General features: G+C 43.2%; 2 protein-coding genes across 2 annotated transcripts; both read left to right on the forward strand.

The window, feature by feature from the left end:
• The first annotated feature begins 47 nt into the window (after positions 1-47).
• On the forward strand, positions 48-1,637 carry LOC123069035 (uncharacterized). Its single transcript, XM_044491773.1, has 2 exons — positions 48-474; positions 1,284-1,637. Exons 1-2 carry the CDS (start codon positions 116-118, stop codon positions 1,387-1,389), a joined length of 465 nt encoding a protein of 154 aa, XP_044347708.1. The 5' UTR covers positions 48-115; the 3' UTR covers positions 1,390-1,637.
• A 3,694-nt stretch (positions 1,638-5,331) lies between these two features.
• LOC123069043 (common plant regulatory factor 1) lies at positions 5,332-10,208 on the forward strand. The gene is made up of 12 exons (XM_044491782.1): positions 5,332-5,499; positions 6,497-6,577; positions 6,946-6,990; positions 7,079-7,171; positions 7,255-7,335; positions 7,970-8,103; positions 8,195-8,240; positions 8,325-8,367; positions 8,633-8,853; positions 9,039-9,116; positions 9,355-9,480; positions 9,593-10,208. Exons 2-12 carry the CDS (start codon positions 6,518-6,520, stop codon positions 9,812-9,814), a joined length of 1,149 nt encoding a protein of 382 aa, XP_044347717.1. The 5' UTR covers positions 5,332-5,499; positions 6,497-6,517; the 3' UTR covers positions 9,815-10,208.
• Positions 10,209-21,542: the final 11,334 nt, after the last annotated feature.

Consider the following 21,542-nt stretch of genomic DNA (forward strand, 5'->3'; position numbering starts at 1 on the left):
CGTGGACCGCCAGCAACTTACGGCCCGACAGTTGAGTAAAAAAAGGAGAAGAAAAAAAAGTAAGGATCAGACCGGAGCGTAGCCGGAGGAGAAGAAGCCAAGCGACCGAGCGACGATGTCCATGGCCGTGCCGAGCTCGCTCCGCGCCCTGGCCCCTCCGGCTCTGCTCCCGTACCCTCTGGGGACGAGCGGGTCCGCGCGCCCGTCGCCGGCGCACCGGGCGGCGCGGGGGATGATGGTGGCCCGGCGGAGGGACGTGGCGGTTGCGGCGGCGGCGGTGGCGGCGGACGCGGGGTGGCTGGAGCGGCTGCCGGAGAAGGAGAAGCCGCTGTACGCGCACAGCCTGCCGTGCATCGAGGCGTGGCTGCGCAGCGTCGGGTTCGCGCAGTCCCGCGAGGACCGCGCCGTGTGGGTCGCCGAGACGCCGCTCTGGCACGCCCGCCTCAGCCTCGACGTCACCGACCTCCACATCAGGTAGCCCGCCCGCCCGCCCACCCATCCACGCCGGCCGCCGTGCCGCTCTTCTGTAGAAAAAATAAAATCTCTCTGACTGAAGAGGAATTGCAGCGCGCTGTACGGCGAGCGATTCTGGTTCAGACAGTTCTTGCTCCTGCTTCGGCTGAATAATGCGACGATGCCAGTGTGTTCTTGCAGCTTAGTTAGCCCAATATAGCAAGCAATCGACTTGTCAGATTGCTCGACAGTGCAGTTCATCATTTTTATTATCCCAAGGATTATGGTTCAGCTAATGCTCTGCAAATCCTGTACCGAAAACCAAGCTGACAGTGCGATTACTGCTCCTACTTTTAGTCAGAAGGAAAGGCCCTGCCCTTTTCAGATCATAACTACTGACTTCATGATTTAGCACCCCTGACCACCTGAATTCCAAGATCGAGCTGCATCCTCATAACACCAAATGCAATGTTTCCAATGTGTTCTTGCGGCTTAGTTAGCCCAGTGTAGCAACTAGTAATTGACATGTCAGATTGCTTAACAGTTGGTTGTTTTCATTTTCACCAAGGATTGTGGCTCTGCAAATCCTGCGTTGCTAACCAAGCTGCGAATGCAAATACTACTGTTCTTTTAGATAGAGATGTCATTCTACCCTTTCCAGAACATACTGACTTTATAATTTATCATCTGACTAGCTGAATTCTATAAGATCGAAACTACATCCTCATGGCACTAGAAGGCATGAAACTCTTTGCTGATCGCCTGAATCATTATTGCCAGGACACTGATTATTTTCACTGAACCCTACTATTTTGAATCGACGTAATCAGATACCTGAAGAGCGGCCCAGGGAACCTGGAGAAGGACATGGAGAGGAGATTCAGCTACGCCCTGAGCAGAGAAGACATCGAGAACGCCATCCTCGGCGGACCCTGATAATCCCCCGTCCATCCACCAGCCAGCTCGGTCGAAACCAGGACCCTCCGTCCAAGCACGACCACCCCATGCAGGATCCCTTGTTCAAGTGTGATGTGATGTCAGAATTCAGTTCTGTATACTAATTTCGACGTGGTTAATCAGCACAAGCGAGATAGGATTCAGTGCCAGTGTCGCCTCTGTTTTCAAGCAGACCTGTACAGATATTTTCTCTGGATTGATCTTCTAAAAAGAACATTTTCTCTGAATTTCCTTTTTGTAGCTGGATTTTCTCTGGATTTCTGTTGATGACACGATGATCAGATATTTGATGCCAGTTTGTTTCTGCATCCAAGATGAAAATGGCTTTGCAAGATTCACCTGCAAAAACGGGTGTAGCTTTGCACAGTAGAAGTAGAAGCAAGTGTCAGTCTACTTTGAGTCTGAACCGCCGATTGGGCAGCAGTAGGTGGCTCAGCTCAGCTTCTTTTTCTTTTCTTTTCGAGATAAGCTTCTTTTTTATTTTTTTATTCTTTTTAGGGTTCCTTCTTTTTTTATTTGATGATGAGGAATAGTAGTGGCTGAGCTGGTCCAGTCGAATCAGGCCACCACGCTTGCCCCGCGGCCCGAGCCCGTCCGTCAGGTCGGTCGTGTCAGAGGATAAGCGGGCTATCCTTCTAGCCCCGCCTGAGCTGGCACCTAGGGCCTGTTTGGATGGCTGCCAAAGGCTGCCTTTCCAAAATTTTGGTCGTTGACCACAAGATGGGCAGCCGTTTGGATTGCAGCCGAATCTCCCGAAGGCTGCCAATTTTTTGGCCAGCCGTTGTGATTCTGTACTAATACATGGGCGAGTTCTCGGCGGCGATTTCCTTCGCCAAAAATTTGGCAGGCCATCGTTTTGGCAGGGCTGGTTTGGGTTCAATCCAAACAGCCCCCTAGTCACGGACGCCTCCCACCCACCCCCTCCACACGACGCGGGCCACGTGGCCCACCAATCAGCCGTGGCCCGACCGCTACGCGAGGGGCCGGCCGGCGCACATGGGCGGGGCGCACACGTGGTGCGAAAGCCCGTTCCGGCGGGGCCCGCGCGGGAGAAGCGGCCACCACGTCACCTGCATGACCGGGACGCCGCGCTGGCCCTCGGGGCGCGCGCGCGGCGACGCGTAGCCCGGCGGCGCGGTCGACACGTGGGGAATGGGTGGTGCGGGGTGACGCGGGATCGGACGGCGGGCCCCACCCCCACCCGCCGTTGGCCCAGCTCACCGATCCACTTGCACCGTCGCCCATCCCGCGATCCCAGGCTAGCTGCACCCCAAGAACCTACACGGCCGCGTGCTAGTTTGATTTGTTCCTCACCGAAATCTCACGTTGGTTACCTCGAAAATTAGCCAAGAAAGCTTGGTCAGTACATGAAGCTTGCAAAATATGCCATTGCTTTTTTTTCACACAGTACAGATGCATATATATACGCGTATAAATTCATCCCTATGAACGCACACATTCACACTACCCATCTCGTAGTCGACGGGACGTCTCCTTTCACTGAACGCGCATCGCCGGAAATCCAAAAAAAATGCGAGCACCAGAACTTGAACTCTGATGAACTGTGGATATCACTGTCCACCTAGCCATCCAATTACAGGTTGGTTCACAAAATATGACATTGCTTGACCATTACACCTCGGTACGCCAATTTTTGATTGGCATGCGGTGCCTTTCTTAATTCTACCGTACCACAATTTTGTTCATGATGTCTCGTTCACAAAAAGCAAATGTTCATGTCTCGAAAAGTATTGCTTTATTTTTTAGAAAAAAAAGACTTTGCTAATTCAGATGCGTGTTGGACGTCGGCACCCACAAAGATTTGGATGTATTTTAATTTCTAAAGGTATTTTTGTAAAGATTTATACTACTTAGCATATGAATGTATTATTTAATTTCTCTAAGGATGTTTTTATAAGGGTTTGTGTTATCTAATATTTGACCTTTGGACTTTAAAAAAGTGTATGTCCAAGTTTTGAATTACAGATCATTTTTTGAATGATCCGCGGTATTTATTATAAAGCAGAATGCGTAAATGTTTATTTTAATTTTGTGCCTATGCGTGAGATAGGTAATTAGATATAATCTTTCTTAAATGGGTTTAATCGAATAGTTTAATGTGACTCGATATGTGCCTGAATTATGCATTGTTGCACCACCTTTTATTGAGGTTTTGTAAAAAAAATCTCATATGTCTACAAAAGCAAGACTCAATGTCCAAATATCAATAGTCCATGTCGATAAATTGGCAAGAACATGTCACTGCCTATAGCTAGCGATCTTGGTTAAGTGGGTCTGAAGGAACAACTCAATGCAACTCAATATGCATGTGAATTATGTAAAATCAATGGCCACACAACCTTTCATTGATAGCCTATTTGGTTGGGCGAATTAGTGGTAGGGAGCAAAAATTTGAGGGGTTTATGACATATAATCCATTGTTTGGCTGGAGGGAGAGAGTTGAGGAGGGAATATGAAAGGGAATTAAGGGGAGCAATTCTCACATATCTCTTCCCTGCCCTTCCCTGTTAATTTAGGGGATGTTACTTTCTTTCAAACTTCCTGGTTAATTCCTACTGCACATTAAACATAATTTTGAGACTAAAAATCAAGTTTTCATGCCTAATCCACCACTAATTTTTCCATCCAATTTTCCATCATAGCCAACAGGTTGTGAGGTTTCTTCACAAAATATCATCTATCTACAAGTAGCAAGACCTAATGTCTGATAACGATAGTCCATGTCGGAAAATTGACAAGAACAAACACGTCTTGCGCGTTTAGCTTTAAAACCAATCGAGAAAAAGTGTGAAGAGCATGTCGCTCCTTTTTCTTGATTGAGAATGATGCTTGATCATACATATGTAGTTGCCTCCATCACCAATACATTATCTGTTTGAACTGCTAAAATATCTCATATATTTAGAAACAGAGCTAGCTAATAATAAGACATTCTCGCTCATCTTGCACCCTAGGTGACACACTCTAGATTATTCTTGCTCCCTCCTTCATTCGACCTTCTTTGAACATGCAAGCCGAAGATTTTTTTTCTCATAATTTTTTTTAATCTGTTTTTTATGAATATAGTGGTGATTTTATTGGACAGAAGATACCGTTTGCACTCGCTGAATATCCTTGTAGCACTCCCCGCATGAAATTATGGAGTCCATGTGGGAGCATATGAGTGAATGGCGATCGGTACATGCTCCCAAGGTGTGTGTTCCTATACCCAAGATAACTGAGAAATGGAAGCCTCCTGGCGAGGGGTGGCTAAAGATCAATTCCGATGGTGCTACGTCGAAACACGACAATAGTGCCAGTGGTGGTGCAGTCATCAGAAACCACGAGGGCGTTTTTAGGGGAGGATTCTGTCAATATTTCCCACATGTAGCTGACCCGAAAGCAGCGAAAATCCTTGCATGTAGACATGCGATTCAGGTAGCACTCGATAGGAATGTACCGAAGGTTCACTTGGAGCTGGATAGCCAAGCGGTTTGTGCAAATGATCAAACAAAAGGAAAGGAATTTGTCCGCAGTAGGGCCATGGGTCTAGGAGATCAAGGCGATGCTCAATTCAGTGGAGGAGTTCAGAGTTTCGTGGTTTTGGAGGTCTGTCAATGTTGCCGCGCACAAGCCTGCGAGAGTAGGTGTAGGTGAAGTGAGATCTGAGCTGTGGCTTGAATCTTCACCGGATTTTTTTTTTATTTTAGATGTAGTTTCAAATGCATTCCAAACTTTGTTTAGATAATAATAAAGCGGCGGCAGGTTACCCCTCAAAAGAAAACATCCTTGTAGCACCAAACCCGTGGGACGCAAATCGGGGTGCCCGTGGCCGGCCGCTGACCCACGGCCCGCCCCAGTGGCCCAGTCCTTATCATTTACACGTGTCCCGTGACGTGGCTCCAGCCTTTCGCGCCCCCCTCCAACTCTCCTTCCCCTCCCTCGTCTCTCCTCTCCGCCCCACCAGCACCACCATCACCATCTCCCTCTCACCGCGCACCTCCTCCCCGGAACCACCGCGCCGGCCCGCCCCGCGCCGCCGCCCGATCCGCCACAGCCAGCCCCGCCGCCCGGAGACCATCCTTCCAGGTGAGAGATCGACTCTCCCCCGCCCCCGCCCCCGCCCCGTGCCCGCCCAGTCCAAATCCGCGCGCAATGCTCGCTCAATTCCGCCCCGCTCGCCCGCGTCTTCGCTGTTACGAATGCGCCCTGCGGCGGGAGGGGAGTTCCCCGAGCGTCCGCCCGTCCGTGCTCGACGGGCGAGCTCGCGCGCGTCCGGGCGGGCGGTACGCGCCTCGCCGGGAATTGGTGTGGTCCGGGCTCCCTTCCCCGCGCCGCCGTGGTGAATCCCCTCCGATTTTGGAAGGAGAGAGTCCCGTGCGTACGTAGGAGTAGTCGAATTCCCTTTCGGTGTTCGAGGCCGGTGCCGGAATTGGTAACAATACTAATACTACTAGTAGTACTTACTGGTTAGCATTTTAATTTAGTAGAAGTATATACAGGCAGGGGCCGGCCGTTCGAGATTGGTCGGGGAATCAACCTGCTGTTGTTAGTCTACGCTGCAGACGACAGTGATGTCGCTGCTTCTCTGGGTTGTTGCGTGTGCGCTTGAAACTGGGGACTTGGAGCATGCTTGATGCATTTGTGTCTGGGCTTGGAACCTGCTGTGTTTGGGGTACTGTTTCGCCCGGCACCCCTGACTTCCAGACAGAGGAAACTCTTTCCTCTAGTGGTAGTTCGCACTTTGATGACAGAGGAAACTCCTCTTTCTTCCCGTGATAGTTTGCACTTTGGTGTGAATATATTCCAGCATCAGAATTCTGGAACACCACCGTGTCTGTTTTCAGGGTCACTCTCTACCTCTGCGTGAAAGCTACTCCACCACACGGAAGATTGTACATCATATATGAGATTAAGTCACTCGAACAGTCTATTTTCTTTTCGGGAAGAAACAGTCTGGTTGGTTGGTTCTGCTACGCCCGGACCCATGGAAAACTAGCACATCTGAAAGCTTACTTCACCTCTACTTTTGGTTCGGTGAATTAGTATATGGTATGTTGATACAGTCTTGATTTCTACATGGCAGAGGCAGGTGTTCAGTGAACTCATGGCGCATGATGAAGCTGTGGCTGCCCAGAAGACTGGAAAATCAGGTTCACCTCCTAAGGTAAGAATCGCTCATTTACAAGTACCCGCCGACCACTGAGATACTGCCTTCAAAGAAAGGAAGCTCTGATTTAATACAACTTGCTGACTGCTGAGAAATCGCCCGACCTTCTATGGCACGATCTTTCTGGAAATTAGTTGTATGATTTATTATAAGAAATTCATTGCCAACACAAATATATACAATTTTAAAAATTCCGTCAATGCAGCAAAGAACATCACTGGTATTACTGGCCTTCAAAAATTAATATGCAGTGTTGTTGCCTCGTTGGTCTGTCAATACAACTCACCGCAAAAAAAAGAAGGGGGGGGGGGGGTGCTTGGGAAATTTCATGTGACAAATGGCTGATGGATCACCATCATTTGCAGGATCAACCAGCTCCCAGTCCATATCCTGATTGGTCGGCCATGCAGGTTGAGTGTTTTCCCGTTCTCTTACTGTCCCCACTTCCCAAAGACTGTATGACACAGTAATTTAAGCAGTAACATCAAACCTTTACAGGCATACTACGGTTCTGGTGTCATGCCACCGGCATATTTTGCCCCAGCCATAGCTGCGGGTCATCCACCTCCACCGTATATGTGGGGTCCTCAGGTATTTGGTTTTTTATCTCTCTGTACAGTGGTGTTTCTTCATGCACTGTATTGAATCCAAGTTCCTTCTCTTCATCTTTGCAGCATATGATGCCACCCCCTTTTGGAACGCCATATGCAATGTACCCACATGGTGGAGCTTACCCGCACCCGCTTGTGCCCATGGTAAACATCAGATTGCCCTGTGCTTCTTTGCACTTTGCTTAAATAAAACTCAATGTTTGAAGCTTCAGACATTTATGCACTTTTTGTGAAAAAGAAGACAAAATATATGTTGTTATCACCATCTGGAGCAGTAGTATTGTGGTTTGAAGGACACAAGGATAGTAGAGTTCCATTATGTTGGCTGAGTCTCAATTAAAATATGTTCCAGCACACTGCAATTTTGGAGCAACCTAACATAGAAGATCTGTGTTAGGAAAGATGTTGCTACACTGCAATTTCAGAACAATCAAATGGTAAATGGGTCCTTTTAATGTTCCTTTTGGTGTGCTGTAATTCACCGCCGGCTGAATAGAAGATCGTTGTTAGGAAAGATATATATGGTGTAGCTTGCTTATCAGAAGAAAAGATCTATAGTGTGAATCTGTATTCTATATTTCTATAACTTTTATGCAATATCAGATTCATACTCATTTGTAATGACCTATCGTGCCCTTTGACCATACTCATTTCCATAGTTATACTATTTTACTTCCAGCATCTGAACCTATTATGCTGATATCTTCCTTGAACACACTTCTAAGTTTCTCGTTCGGATTATTTCTGTTCATCTGATTTTTGTCTTGATGCTTTCAAGATGGCAAGTCCATTGAGCGTGGAGCCAGCCAAATCTGCAAACAGTAAGGATAAAAGTTCCAATAAGAAACTTAAGGAAATTGATGGGTCTGCAGTATCTACCGGCAGTGGTAACAGTAAAAAAACATCATCCAGGTATTTACATGTTTTTCTTCTGTTTCTGGAATCAAGTATTCCTGTCCTCTTCTGGTAAACTGACGCTATGCTCTTCTGATGGTCAATTCAGTGGGGATTATAGTGGAGAAGGCTCCAGTGATGTTAATGATCTGAAGGTACCAATTTGGATGTGTGGTTATACATGTATTGTGTTTAGTGTCTGGACAATCCTGATTTAGGCTAAAACTTTACATGTTCAGGTGAGCGGGACTCCTAGGAAACGGAGCTTGGATGGTGGATTTGGTATTTCACTTTTCTATTGACTTGTTTAATTTTCAGAGGTTCTAGTATTAGTACCTACTTTTATTAGTCATCCTGCTGCATTAGCCATCTTGCATTGTAACACTTCTCTTATGGTTTTTTTTTGGTAGGCAAACTTGCATCTTTTTTCCTTTGCTTGGAAAATAGATACACTTGCTTCTTTGAGTCGCTTCATAGCTGTAATCAAGTCCTATCCTAAGTTTCACTGTTGGCAAGAAAGTGGCTAATACCTTAAACCTTTCTCCAGACGCAGAAGCAACCGCGGCAGCAAGGAATAAAGATGTTGTAGCTTCTAGTCCTATAATTCGAAATGGCGCAATTTTGTCAAATCAGTGCTTTCCAGCTCCAGTCATTAAACCCAGTGTTACGAATGTTGCTAATTCAAGGGCAATAGGCACACCAGTGTCTCCATTGCCAGGTGTTATGGGTCCAATTCATACCGGAATATCAACTGAATTATCATCTAAGGTACATTCCATCTATTGTTTGTTTAGATCTGATAGAAAATCTGGATTATGACTGTTTTTTTTCACACAACAACCCAATTCCTAGCGTTTTTTGTTAGGTCATTATTATTGTTACGCCAACAGTATGTGCTACACCATTTCTGCTTCAGGGAATGACTTTTTTTTTTTGGAATTTCTCCATGCCAGGATGAGAGGGAAGTAAAGCGTGAAAAGAGAAAGCAATCAAATAGGGAATCTGCTAGACGGTCGAGGCTGAGAAAGCAGGTATATTGTGTTGGCCTCGTTTTCCTATTAACTCATAGGCTCTCTTGTATGTACTCTTTGATGAATGTGTTGCAATGTAGCAATATCCAATCCTCGAAAAGGGAAAGCAGTATCTGGAAACATGGACATGAAGCCAAATTGAATTTTCTCCCATATATGATTTACAAACTATTATTTGCATCTTAGTACAGTGATACTGGGACGCAGTACTGCATTTGATAGTGTCCTTTTGGTGCAGGCTGAGACAGAGGAATTGGCCACACAAGTAGAATCGCTTACAGCTGAGAACACGTCTCTAAAATCTGAAATCGGCAAGCTAACGAAAAGCTCCGAGAAGCTCAGAATAGAGAATTCTGCTCTAGTGGTATGGAACTTTTGTTTTCAGTGATAACTGGTCTATCTTTACCATGTTCCTTAGTTTGTCCGCCGGTGTTTGAATCTGCCTTTCTCTAACGGAAGAACACATCGTATCTCAGATGAAACTTAAGGGCACCGCAGCACCGACCAGCGCAGAAATGCCTCTGGACAAATCAGCAGTTGCTGCACCCTCCTCCTCTCCTCGTGTCGTGGAGAATTTCTTGTCGATGATCGACGACACAAGCAAGTCAGGTGTAAAAAACCACATGGAGCACAGCGAGCCCAAGCTCCGCCAGCTCCTCGGCTCCAGCGCGACAACGGATGTCGTGGCTGCAAACTGATTGATCAGCCTCTCTCTGGCGCAGACTAATACCTTGCATGTGGCCTGGGGTTTCAGCAAGCTCATGCTGCTCACATAACATCGGCGTGACAGTGTAGGTATTTTTATTTGGCGAGTATATTCAGGAACTCCGGCGGTCATATCTACTCCGTGTTCCGGTTCCTGACGGCTACTGTACTTTAGGCACTGATGCTGAAGTCTCATTGTGTCCATGTTTTCACTGTAATTTTATTGAGCAGTGTTGTAATATAGGGGCGTTGCGCTTCATGCCAACCTTTCTAAAAACCTTTTGAGACCTCTGAACGTGTGGTGCCATATAAACTAAAACTGTGAAGACAGTATATGCAAGAGGTTGTGTGAACATATACCGAAATTAAGTGTTTAACTTGGACCCATGTGTGTTGTTGCAATTTGTGCACTTCGTTTTTTGAGGAATCACTGCATAGGCATGCTGGCACAAGGTACATCTGCCAAGAATCGGTGTCAACCTTGCTGTTCAGTTTCCTTAACCGATGACGCCGTAAAGTCGTCTATGATATTGGGTTCTTTAACCGATGACACTGTAAAGTTGTCTATGATATTCCTGATCATGATGGAGCTATGCTGGTCAATATGGGGGAAGACTGTTGCATTCCCGGCTTCCCAAATCTTTCAGAGGACAAGGCGCCACCACATCTTTCAGAGGGCAAGGCGCCCCATTTCGTGATGCTGGCATCGGAGTCAATGATATGCTTGTGAAGTTGTAATGAAGGTTGAGCCAACTGTCGACCTTGTTGGGAACCTCCCGAATATTATCATTACGGCTCGGTTAAGGAGATCATAATGACCCCATTGAATCAAGAATCCGGCAACAAAGACGACATGGACTGCAAGTCTGCAACTCCAAACACACAACATGGGATGGGCGATTACGTATGTTAGAAATTACACCGTTTCTCACCATAGATGAGACTAGTATGGTAGGTTCAATGGAGTGTGAGGGTAGGTTGTCTTCTTTTTTTTTACAGGAACTAGCAAAACGGCCCGTGCGTTGTAATGGGAAAAAAAATCATAATCTTCAATGGCCATGACCATATTTTGCTGCATCCCCGAGATACACTATCACTCTCATTGTCGTGAAATCGTGAACAATTTTTGAAAATCATGAACATTTTTTAAACTCGTGAGCATATCTGAAATTATGAACATTTTTCAAATTCTTGAACATTTTTACAGATTTCGAACATTTTCTAAAATCATAAAGATTTTATACTGTTTGCAAAAAAATAAAAAATGTTAAAAAATTTGAAACATTTTTCTTGAATAGGCGAACATTTGTAGAATCAACGAACATATCTTTGGAAATTGGTGGAATTTTTTTTGAAATTCACGGACATTTTTTAAAATGCATGATAATTTTTTGAATCAGCAGACATTTTCTGAATCAATAATCTATTTTGTAAGTCACGAACAGTTTTTGAATTCATGAACATTTTTTGTATTGGCGAAATTTTGTTCAATTTCATTAACATTTTTTAATACACAAACTTTTTTAAAAAATCATGAACATTTTTTGATTTCCCAAACATTAGTTTTCAAAATTGCTGACATCATTTTAGTATGAAATATTTTTTGAGAAATAGTGAACATTTTCTGAATCCACAAACATTTGTGAATTATTAAATATTTTATTGCAAAATTAGCATTTTTTATTTTTCGGAATTGTTTTGAAGTCACAAATTATTTAAATTGTAAAAAACAAAGACAAAAAAGGAAAACGAAATATTAAAAACAAGCCACTCGGACATGGGCTGGCCCAAACAGGCGCGATGTGTCTTCTCCCAGCACGCAGAGCGCGGTATGGAAGGTTCCTACTGCATGGGCCAGCCTAGCCCCTTTATTATTAATTATTAGGTATAGATATAAGATGTTATTCACAGATAATTGACATATCATTTTACAAATAATTGAGAAATAAAGTCAGGAATCAAACTCTCCGAAATATCAGAGGATCTATTTGTATAAGAACAACTAGCTAGAGCATCCTATAATGTGTTTGCTTCTCGATAGCAATGGATGCATCGGATAGTGAGGATAGGTTGTCTTAGTTGTGGGACTTGTTGGTTTTATGATATTTGGTACGACGGAATTGTGCCTCTTGGGTTGTCTGGTGGCATTTGATACGTCCATTTTGCATCATGCTTTTATATCGATATTTATTGCATTATGGACTGTTATTACACATAATGTCACAATACTTATGTCTATTCTCCCTTATTTTACAAGGTTTACATAAAGAGGGAGAATGCCGGCAGCTGGGATTCTGGGCTGGAAAAGGAGCAAATATTAGAGACCTATTTTTCACAGCTCCAAAAGTCCTGAAACTTCACGGAAGTCATTTTTAGAATATATAAAAAATACCGAGCGCAAGAAGTTCCAGAGGGGGGCCACACCCTGGGCACGAGGGTGGGGGCGCGCCCTACCCCCCTAGGCGCGCCCCTGCCTCGTGGGCCCCCCGGTGGCCCTTCGATGCCCATCTTCTGCTATATGGAGTCTTTCGATGGGAAAAAATCATAAGCAAGCTTTCGGGACGAGACTCCGCTGCCATGAGGCGGAACCTTGGCGGAATCAATCTAGGGCTCCGGCGGAGCTGTTCTGCCGGAGACACTTCCCTCCGGGAGGGGAAAAGCATCGCCATCGTCATCACCAACGATCCTCTCATCGGGAGGGGGTCAATCTCCATCAACATCTTCACCAGCACCATCTCCTCTCAAACCCTAGTTCATCTCTTGTATCCAATTCTTGTCTCCAAGTCTGGGATTGGTACCTGTGGGTTGCTAGTAGTGTTGATTACTCCTTGTAGTTGATGCTAGTTGGTTTATCTGGTGGAAGATCATATGTTCATATCCTATATGCATATTAATACCCCTCTTATTATGAACATGAATATGCTTTGTGAGTAGTTACGTTTGCTCCTGAGGACATGGGAGAAGTCTTGCTATTAGTAGTCATGTGAATTTGGTATTCGTTCGATATTTTGATGAGACGTATGTTGTCTCTCCTCTAGTGGTGTTATGTGAACGTCGACTACATGACACTTCACCATTATTTGGGCCTAGAGGAAGGCATTGGGAAGTAATAAGTAGATGATGGGTTGCTAGAGTGACAGAAGCTTAAACCCTAGTTTATGCGTTGCTTCGTAAGGGACTGATTTGGATCCACATGTTTCATTCTATGGTTAGGTTTGCCTTAATACTTTTGTTGTAGTTGCGGATGCTTGCAATATAGGTTAATCATAAGTGGGATGCTTGTCTAAGTAAGGACAACACCCAAGCACCGGTCCACCCACATATCAGATTATCAAAGTACCGAACGTGAATCATATGATCGTGATGAAACCTAACTTGACGATAATTCCCATGTGTCCTCGGGAGTGCTTTTCTCTATATAAGAATTTGTCCAGGCTTGTCCTTTGCTACAAAAAGGATTGGGCCACCTTGCTGCACTTTATTTACTTTTGTTACTTGTTGCTCGTTACAAATTATCTTATCACAAAACTATCTGTTACATATAATTTCAGTGCTTGCAGAGAATACCTTGCTGAAAACCGCTTATCATTTTCTTATGCTCCTCGTTGGGTTCAACACTTTTACTTATCAGACTACAATAGATCCCCTATACTTGTGGGTCATCAAGACTCTTTTCTGGCGCCGTTGCCGGGGAGTGAAGCGCCTTTGGTAGGTGGAATTTGGTAAGGAAAAATTTATATAGTGTACTGAAATTTACTGTCACTTGTTACTATGGAAAGTAATCCTCTGAGGGGCTTGTTCGGGGTATCTTCTGTTGGAGAACGTAGCAGAAATTCAAAATTTTCCTACGTGTCACCAAGATCTATCTATGGAGAGACCAGCAACGAGGGGAAGGAGAGTGCATCTACATACCCTTGTAGATCGCTGCTAAATGGAAGCGTTCAAGAGAACGGGGTTGAAGCAGTCGTACTCGTCGTGATCCAAATCACCGGAGATCCTAGTGCCGAACGGACGACACCTCCGCGTTCAACACACGTACAGCCCGATGACGTCTCCCATGCCTTGATCCAGCAAGGAGAGAGGGAGAGGTTGAGGAAGACTCCATCCAGCAGCAGCACAACAACGTGGTGGTGGTGGAGGAGCATGGTGATCCAGCAGGGCTTCGCCAAGCACCGCGAGATATGAGGAGAAAGAGAGGTAGGGCTGCGCCAGGGAGAGGTCAAAAACTCATCTGTTGGCAGCCCCAAGTCCTCAAGTATATATAGGGGAGAGGGAGGGGTGCGCCCCACCTAGGGTTCCATCCTAGGGGCGGCGGCCAGCCCCAATCCCATCTAGGGTGGCGGCCAAGTGGAGGGGGAGAGGGAGGCGCACCAGGCATGGGCCCTAAGGCCCATCTGCCCTTAGGGTTTGCCCCCCTCCTCCCCTTAGGCGCCTTGGGCCCTTGTGGGGGGCGCACCAGCCCACCTGGGGCTGGTCCCCTCCCACACTTGGCCCATGCAGCCCTCCGGGGCTTGTGGCCCCACTTGGTGGATCCCCGGGACCCTCCCGGTGGTCCCGGTACGTTACCGATAAAACCCGAAACTTTTCCGGTGACCAAAACAGGACTTCCCATATATAAATCTTTACCTCCGGACCATTCCGGAACTCCTCGTGACGTCCAGGATCTCATCCAGGACTCCGAACAACATTCGGTAACCACGTATATCTATTCCCTATAACCCTAGCGTCATCGAACCTTAAGTGTGTAGACCCTACGGGTTCGGGAACCATGCAGACATGACCGAGATAACTCTCCGGTCAATAACCAACAGCGGGATCTGGATACCCATGTTGGCTCCCACATATTCCACGATGATCTCATCGGATGAACCACGATGTCAAGGACTTAATCAATCCGGTATACAATTCCCTTTGTCTAGCGGTACGATACTTGCCCGAGATTCGATCGTCGGTATCCCGATACCTTGTTCAATCTCGTTACCGGCAAGTCTCTTTACTCGTTCCGTAACACATCATCCCGTGATCAACTCCTTGATCACATTGTGCACATTATGATGATGTCCTACCGAGTGGGCCCAGAGATACCTCTCCGTCACACGGAGTGACAAATCCCAGTCTCAATTCGTGCCAACCCAACAGACACTTTCGGAGATACCCGTAGTGCACCTTTATAGACACCCAGTTATGTTGTGACGTTTGGCACACCCAAAGTATTCCTATGGTATCCGGGAGTTGCACAATCTCATGGGCTAAGGAAATGATACTTGACATTAGAAAAGCTTTAGCATACGAACTACACGATCTTGTGCTAGGCTTAGGATTGGGTCTTGTCCATCACATCATTCTCCTAATGATGTGATCCCGTTATCAACGACATCCAATGTCCATGGTCAGGAAACCGTAACCATCTATTGATCAACGAGCTAGTCAACTAGAGGCTTACTAGGGACATTGTGTTGTCTATGTATCCACACATGTATCTGAGTTTCCTATCAATACAATTCTAGCATGGATAATAAACGATTATCATGAACAAGGAAATATAATAATAACCAATTTATTATTGCCTCTAGGGCATATTTCCAACATCTTCACCCCGAGCAGTAGAGCAAATAGTTGCTCCTCAACCTACTGAACCTACTGAAAATGAAAATGTCTGCTTTGAAATTCCTTCGGGTATGATAGAAAAACTGCTAGCTAAGCCTTTTGCAGGAGATGGAAGATTACATCCTGATGAGAACCTAATATATGTGGATGAAGTTTGTGGATTATTTAAGCTTGCAGGTATGCCCTATGATGTTATCAAGAAGAAGGTCTTCCCTTTATCTTTGGAGGGAGATGCATTGACATGGTATAGGCCATGTGATGATATGGGATCATGGAACTACAAACGACTGAAATTGGAATTTCATTAGAAGTTTTATCGTATGCATCTTGTTCATCGTGATCATAATTATATATATATAATTTTTGGCCTCACGAAAGAGAAAGCATCGCTCAAGCTTGGGGGAGGCTTAAGTCAATGTTATATTCATGCCCCAATCATGAGCTCTCAAGAGAAATGATTATTCAAAAAATTTATGCTCGACTTTCTAATAACAACTGCACCATGCTCGATGCTTCTTGTGTTGGCTCTTTTATGATGAAGACTATTGAATTCAAATGGGATTTATTGGAAAGAATTAAACGCAACTCTGAAGATTGGGATCTTGACGAAGGTAAGGAGTCAGGTATGACACCTAAGTTTGATTGTGTTAAATCTTTTATGGATACCGATGTTTTCCATAAATTTAGCACTAAATATGGACTTGACTCTGAGATAGTAGCTTCTTTCTGTGAATATTTTGCCACTCATGTTGATCTCCCTAAGGATAAGTGGTTTAAATACCATCCTCCCATTGAACTAAAAGTAGCTGCACCTATTAAAGTTGAAGAAAAGATTGTCACTTATAATGATCCTATGATTCCTGCTGCTTATGTTGAGAAACCACATTTTCCTGTTAGGATAAAAGATCATGCTAAAGCTTCAACTGTGGTTCATAAAAGAAATATTAGAACCTATACACCTCCTAATCAAGTCAAAGTTGAACCTAATATTTCTATTGTTAAGGATCTCTTGGCTGATAATATTGGTAGGCATGTTATTTATTTCTGTGATGAAACTGCTAGAATTGCTAGACCTTGTGCTAAAGATAAACATAGACTTGTGGTAGGCATGCCTGTTATTTCTGTTAAAATAGGAGATCATTGTTATCATGGCTTGTGTGATATGGGTGCTAGTGCTAGTGCAATACCTATTGACTTATACAAAGAAATTATGCATGATATTGCACCTGCTGAGTTAGAAGAAATTGATGTCACCATTAAACTTGTCAATAGAGATACTATTTCACCAATGGGAATTGTTAGAGATGTTATAGTCTTGTGTGGGCAAACTAAATATCCTATTGATTTTCTTGTTCTTGGTTCCCCACAAGATAGCTTTTGTCCCATTATATTTGGTAGACCATTCTTAAACACTGTTAATGCTAGGATAGACTGCAAAAAGGATGTTATTACTATTGGTTTAGGTGATATGTCTCATGAGTTCAACTTTTCTAAATTTCGTAGACAACACCGTGAAGAAGAATTGCCTAGTAAAGATGAAATTATTGGTCTTGCTTATATTACCATACCTCCTAGTGATCCTTTAGAACAATATTTGCTAGACCATGAAAATGATATGTATATGAATGAAAGAAGGGAAATAAATGAAGTGTTCTTTAAACAGGGACCTATTCTGAAACACAACTTGCCTGTTGAAATCTTAGGGGATCCTCCTCCACCCAAGGGTGATCCCGTGTTTGAGGTTAAACCATTGCCTGATACTCTTAATTATGCTTATCTTGATGAAAAGATATACCTTGTTATTATTAGTGCTAACCTTTCAGAGAAGGAGGAAGAAAAAATATTGAAAACTCTAAAGAAGCACCATGCTGCTATTGGATATACTCTTGATGATCTTAAGGGCATTAGTCCCACCCTATGTCAACACAAAAAAAATTTGGAAAAAGATGCCAAACCAGTTATTGATCACCAACGACGACTGAATCCTAAGATGGAAGAAGTGGTAAGAAAATAAATACTAAAGCTCCTTGAGGCAGGTATAATTTATCCTGTTGCTGATAGTCAGTTGTTAAGTCCTGTCCATTGTGTTCCTAAGAAGGGAGGTATTACTGTCGTTCCTAATGATAAAGATGAATTGATTCCGCAAAGAATTATTACAGGTTATAGGATGGTAATTGATTTCCGCAAATTAAATAAGGCTACTAAAAAGATCATTACCCCTTACCTTTTATTGATCAAATGCTAGAAAGATTATCCAAATATACACATTTTTGCTTTCTAGATAGTTATTCTGGTTTCTCCCAAATACCTGTGTCAGCTGATGATCAATCTAAGACCACTTTTACTTGCCCTTTCGGTACTTTTGCTCATAGATGTATGCCTTTTGGTTTATGTAATGCACCTTCTACCTTTCAAAGATGCATGATGGCTATATTTTCTGATTTTTGTGAAAAGATATGTGAGGTATTCATGGATTATTTCTCCGTTTATGGATCCTCTTTTGATGATTGCTTAAGCAACCTTGATCGAGTTTTGCAGAGATGTGAAGAAACTAACCTTGTTTTGAATTGGGAGAAATGCCACTTTATGGTTAATGAAGGTATTGTCTTGGGGCACAAAATTTCTGAAAGAGGCATTGAAGTTGATAAAGCTAAAGTTGATGCTATTGAAAAGATGTCGTGTCCCAAGGACATCAAAGGTATAAGAAGTTTCCTTGGTCATGCCAGTTTTTATAGGAGGTTCATTAAGGACTTATCAGAAATTTCTCAGCCTCTGACTAATTTATTACAAAAAGATATACCATTCATCTTTGATGATGATTGTGTAGAAGCCTTTGAAATGCTTAAGAAAGCATTAATCTCTGCACCTATTGTTCATCCACCTGATTGGAATTTACCTTTTGAAATTATGTGTGATGCTAGTGATTATGCTGTAGGTGCTGTTCTAGGGCAAAGGGTTGATAAGAAATTAAATGTTATTCAATATGCTAGTAAAACTCTAGACAATGCTCAAAGAAATTATGCCACTACTGAAAAAGAATTTTTAGCAGTTGTATTTGCTTGTGATAAGTTCAGACCTTATATTGTTGATTCTAAAGTAACTATTCACACGGATCATGCTGCTATTAAATATCTTATGGAAAAGAAAGATGCTAAACCTAGACTTATTAGACGGGTTCTCTTGCTACAAGAATTTGATTTGCATATTATTGATAGAAAGGGAGCTGAGAACCCCGTTGCAGACAACTTATCTAGGTTAGAAAATGTTCTTGATGACCCACTACCTATTGATGATAGCTTTCCTGATGAACAATTAATGTCATAAATGCTTATCACACTGCTCCATGGTATGCTGATTATGCTAATTACATTGTTGCTAAGTTTATACCACCTAGTTTCACATACCAACAAAAGAAAAAGTTTTTCTATGATTTAAGACATTAATTTTGGGATGACCCACATCTTTATGAAGAAGGAGTAGATGGTGTTATTAGACATTGTGTACCTGATCATGAACAGGAACAGATCCTACGCAAGTGTCACTCCGAAGATTATGGAGGACACCACGCTGGAGATAGAACTGCACATAAGGTATTGCAATCCGGTTTTTATTGGCCTACTCTCTTCAAGGATGCCCGTAAGTTTGTCTTATCTTGTGATGAATGTCAAATAATTGGTAATATTAGTAGATGTCAATAAATGCGTATGAATTATTCACTTGTTATTGAACCATTTGATGTTTGGGGTCGTTTCCTTCCTCTAATGGATATACACATATTTTAGTTGATGTTGATTACGTTACTAAGTGGGTAGAAGCTATTCCAACTAGTAGTGCTGATCATAACACCTCTATTAAGATGTTTAAAGAAGTTATTTTTCTGAGGTTTGGAGTCCCTAGATATTTAATGACTGATGGTGGTTCACATTTTATTCATGGTGCTTTCTGTAAAATGCTTGATAAGTATGATGTTAATCATAGTTGGATCTCCTTATCACCCACAGTCTAGTGGTCAAGTAGAATTGTGTAATAGAGAACTCAAATTAATTTTGCAAAAGACTGTTAATAGATCTAGAAAGAATTGGTCCAAGAAACTTGATGATGCATTATGGGCCTGTAGAACTGCATATAAAAATCCTATGGGTATGTCTCCGTATAAAATGGTTATGGAAAAGCATGTCACTTACCTCTTGAACTAGAACATAAGGCTTATTGGGCTATTAAAGAGCTCAATTATGATTTCAAACTTGCCGGTGAGAAAAGGTTATTTGACATTAGCTCACTTGATGAATGGAGAACCCAAGCCTATGAGAATGCCAAATTGTTTAAAGAAAAGGTTAAAAGATGGCATGACAAAAGGATACAAAAGCGTGAGTTTAATGAAGGTGATTATGTATTGCTATACAACTCTCATTTAAGATTTTTTGTAGGAAAGCTTCTCTCTAAATGGGAAGGTCCTTACGTTATCGAGGAGGTCTATCGTTCCGGTGCCATAAAAATCAACAACTTCGAAGGCACAAATCCGAAGGTGGTGAATGGTCAAAGAATCAAACATTATATCTCAGGTAATCCTATAAATTTTGAAACCAATGTTATTGAAACTGTAACCCCGGAGGAATACATAAGGGACACTTTCCGGAATGTTTCAGACTTCGAAAAGGAATAGGTATGTGGTACGGTAAGTAAACCGACTCCAAAACAGTTCTAATGGCAAATTTTCTCTGTTTTGGAATATTTAGAAAAATAGAAAAATAAGAAGCAGTCCGGGAAGGACACGACGGCTCCACGAGGGTGGAGGGCGCACCCTACCCCCTGGGCGCGCCCCCTGCCTAGTGGGCACCTCGTGTGCTCTCCGGACTCCGTTTTCTTGCACTATATGTATTTTGGTCGGTAAAAATTCATTATATAATCTCCCAAAGGTTTTGACCATAGTACCACGCAAATATCTTCTGTTTTTGTTTCGAGCTGTTTCTGCTGCAGATTTAGAGCAAGATGTTTTCTCAAGAGTCGGTCGGGGAGAGCCGGGTGCCTCATCCGACGCCGGGACCAAGATCAAATAGTGATGCTGGCCACTTTGGGCGATCAACATAAGAAGAGATGGAGGCCAATTTGAAAAGGATAGATACCATGGAAGAGGATCAAGAAGTTACTTCTCGTTTCCGATCTGGACTCATGAAGGGGGAACTACAGAGCTTGGCAATCCCAAACTCGGTTATCCCTTCCAATGTTAGATTTATTTCTTATGAACATATGAAGAAGAGCGTCACTTGTTCTCCCGCAGCTATGCAACACCCTTGGGTGCAAGGAGCTTTGGTCGTTACAGGAAAGCTTCGAAAGGAAATAATGGACCTCAAGCAGCAAGTCAATAAACTTGAGGAGGAGAATCGTATCCTGAGGGGCATCATCGCCAAGAATATCACATCACCATCCCCGAAAAAGGAAACATAATCATAAGGGTATGGGCACTCCCCTTGGCAACTGCCAAGCTTGGGGGACTGCCCTGGTATCGTATCACCATCACTTCTATCTTTACTATTTTTCTTAGTTCGATCCTTTTGGTAATATCTTGATCTAGTAGCATAAAAGTTTTAGTATGATCTAGTTGTGAGTTTTGCTTTATGATCCTTCTATGTAATCGAGTCCGTGAGCTATATATAATAAAGATTAGTGTTGAGTCAAGGGATTGATTATTTTGCCATGATCTTGAGTGAATAAAAGAAAAGAGAAAGGATAAAAATAAAATAAAAGAGATCATATGGGTCTTATGAAGAGTAATGAGCTCACATAGAACGAGTATGATGAATAAAAGTTGTTGAGAGTTGACAAACATAGTTTTGGTCATCGCTGCAATTAATAGGAAGTAATAAAGAAAGAGAGGTCTTCACATATAAATACACTATCTTGGACATCTTTTATGATTGTGAGCACTCATTAAAATATGACATGCTAAAGAGTTGACGTTGGACAAGGAAGACAACGTAATGGGTTATGTTTTCTTACATCTGAGATAAATTATATTGTCATGGATCATCCAACATGATTGAGCTTGCCTTTCCCCCTCATGTTAGCCAAATTCTTTGCACCAAGTAGAGATACTACTTGTGCTTCCAAACACCC

This window comes from Triticum aestivum, chromosome 1A, assembly GCF_018294505.1.
Source record: "Triticum aestivum cultivar Chinese Spring chromosome 1A, IWGSC CS RefSeq v2.1, whole genome shotgun sequence".
Taxonomy (NCBI): Eukaryota; Viridiplantae; Streptophyta; class Magnoliopsida; order Poales; family Poaceae; genus Triticum; species Triticum aestivum.

Bases quoted from the DNA above. Each gene is read 5' to 3' on its own strand.
- LOC123069043 (XM_044491782.1), top strand. From the start codon at position 6,518: ATGGCGCATGATGAAGCTGTGGCTGCCCAGAAGACTGGAAAATCAGGT. The intron at 6,578-6,945 runs GTAAGAATCGCT...CATCATTTGCAG, and splicing joins AATCAGGTTCACCTCCTAAG to GATCAACCAGCTCCCAGTCC. The intron at 9,117-9,354 runs GTATATTGTGTT...CTTTTGGTGCAG, and splicing joins GGTCGAGGCTGAGAAAGCAG to GCTGAGACAGAGGAATTGGC.
- LOC123069035 (XM_044491773.1), top strand. From the start codon at position 116: ATGTCCATGGCCGTGCCGAGCTCGCTCCGCGCCCTGGCCCCTCCGGCT. The intron at 475-1,283 runs GTAGCCCGCCCG...CGACGTAATCAG, and splicing joins GTCACCGACCTCCACATCAG to ATACCTGAAGAGCGGCCCAG.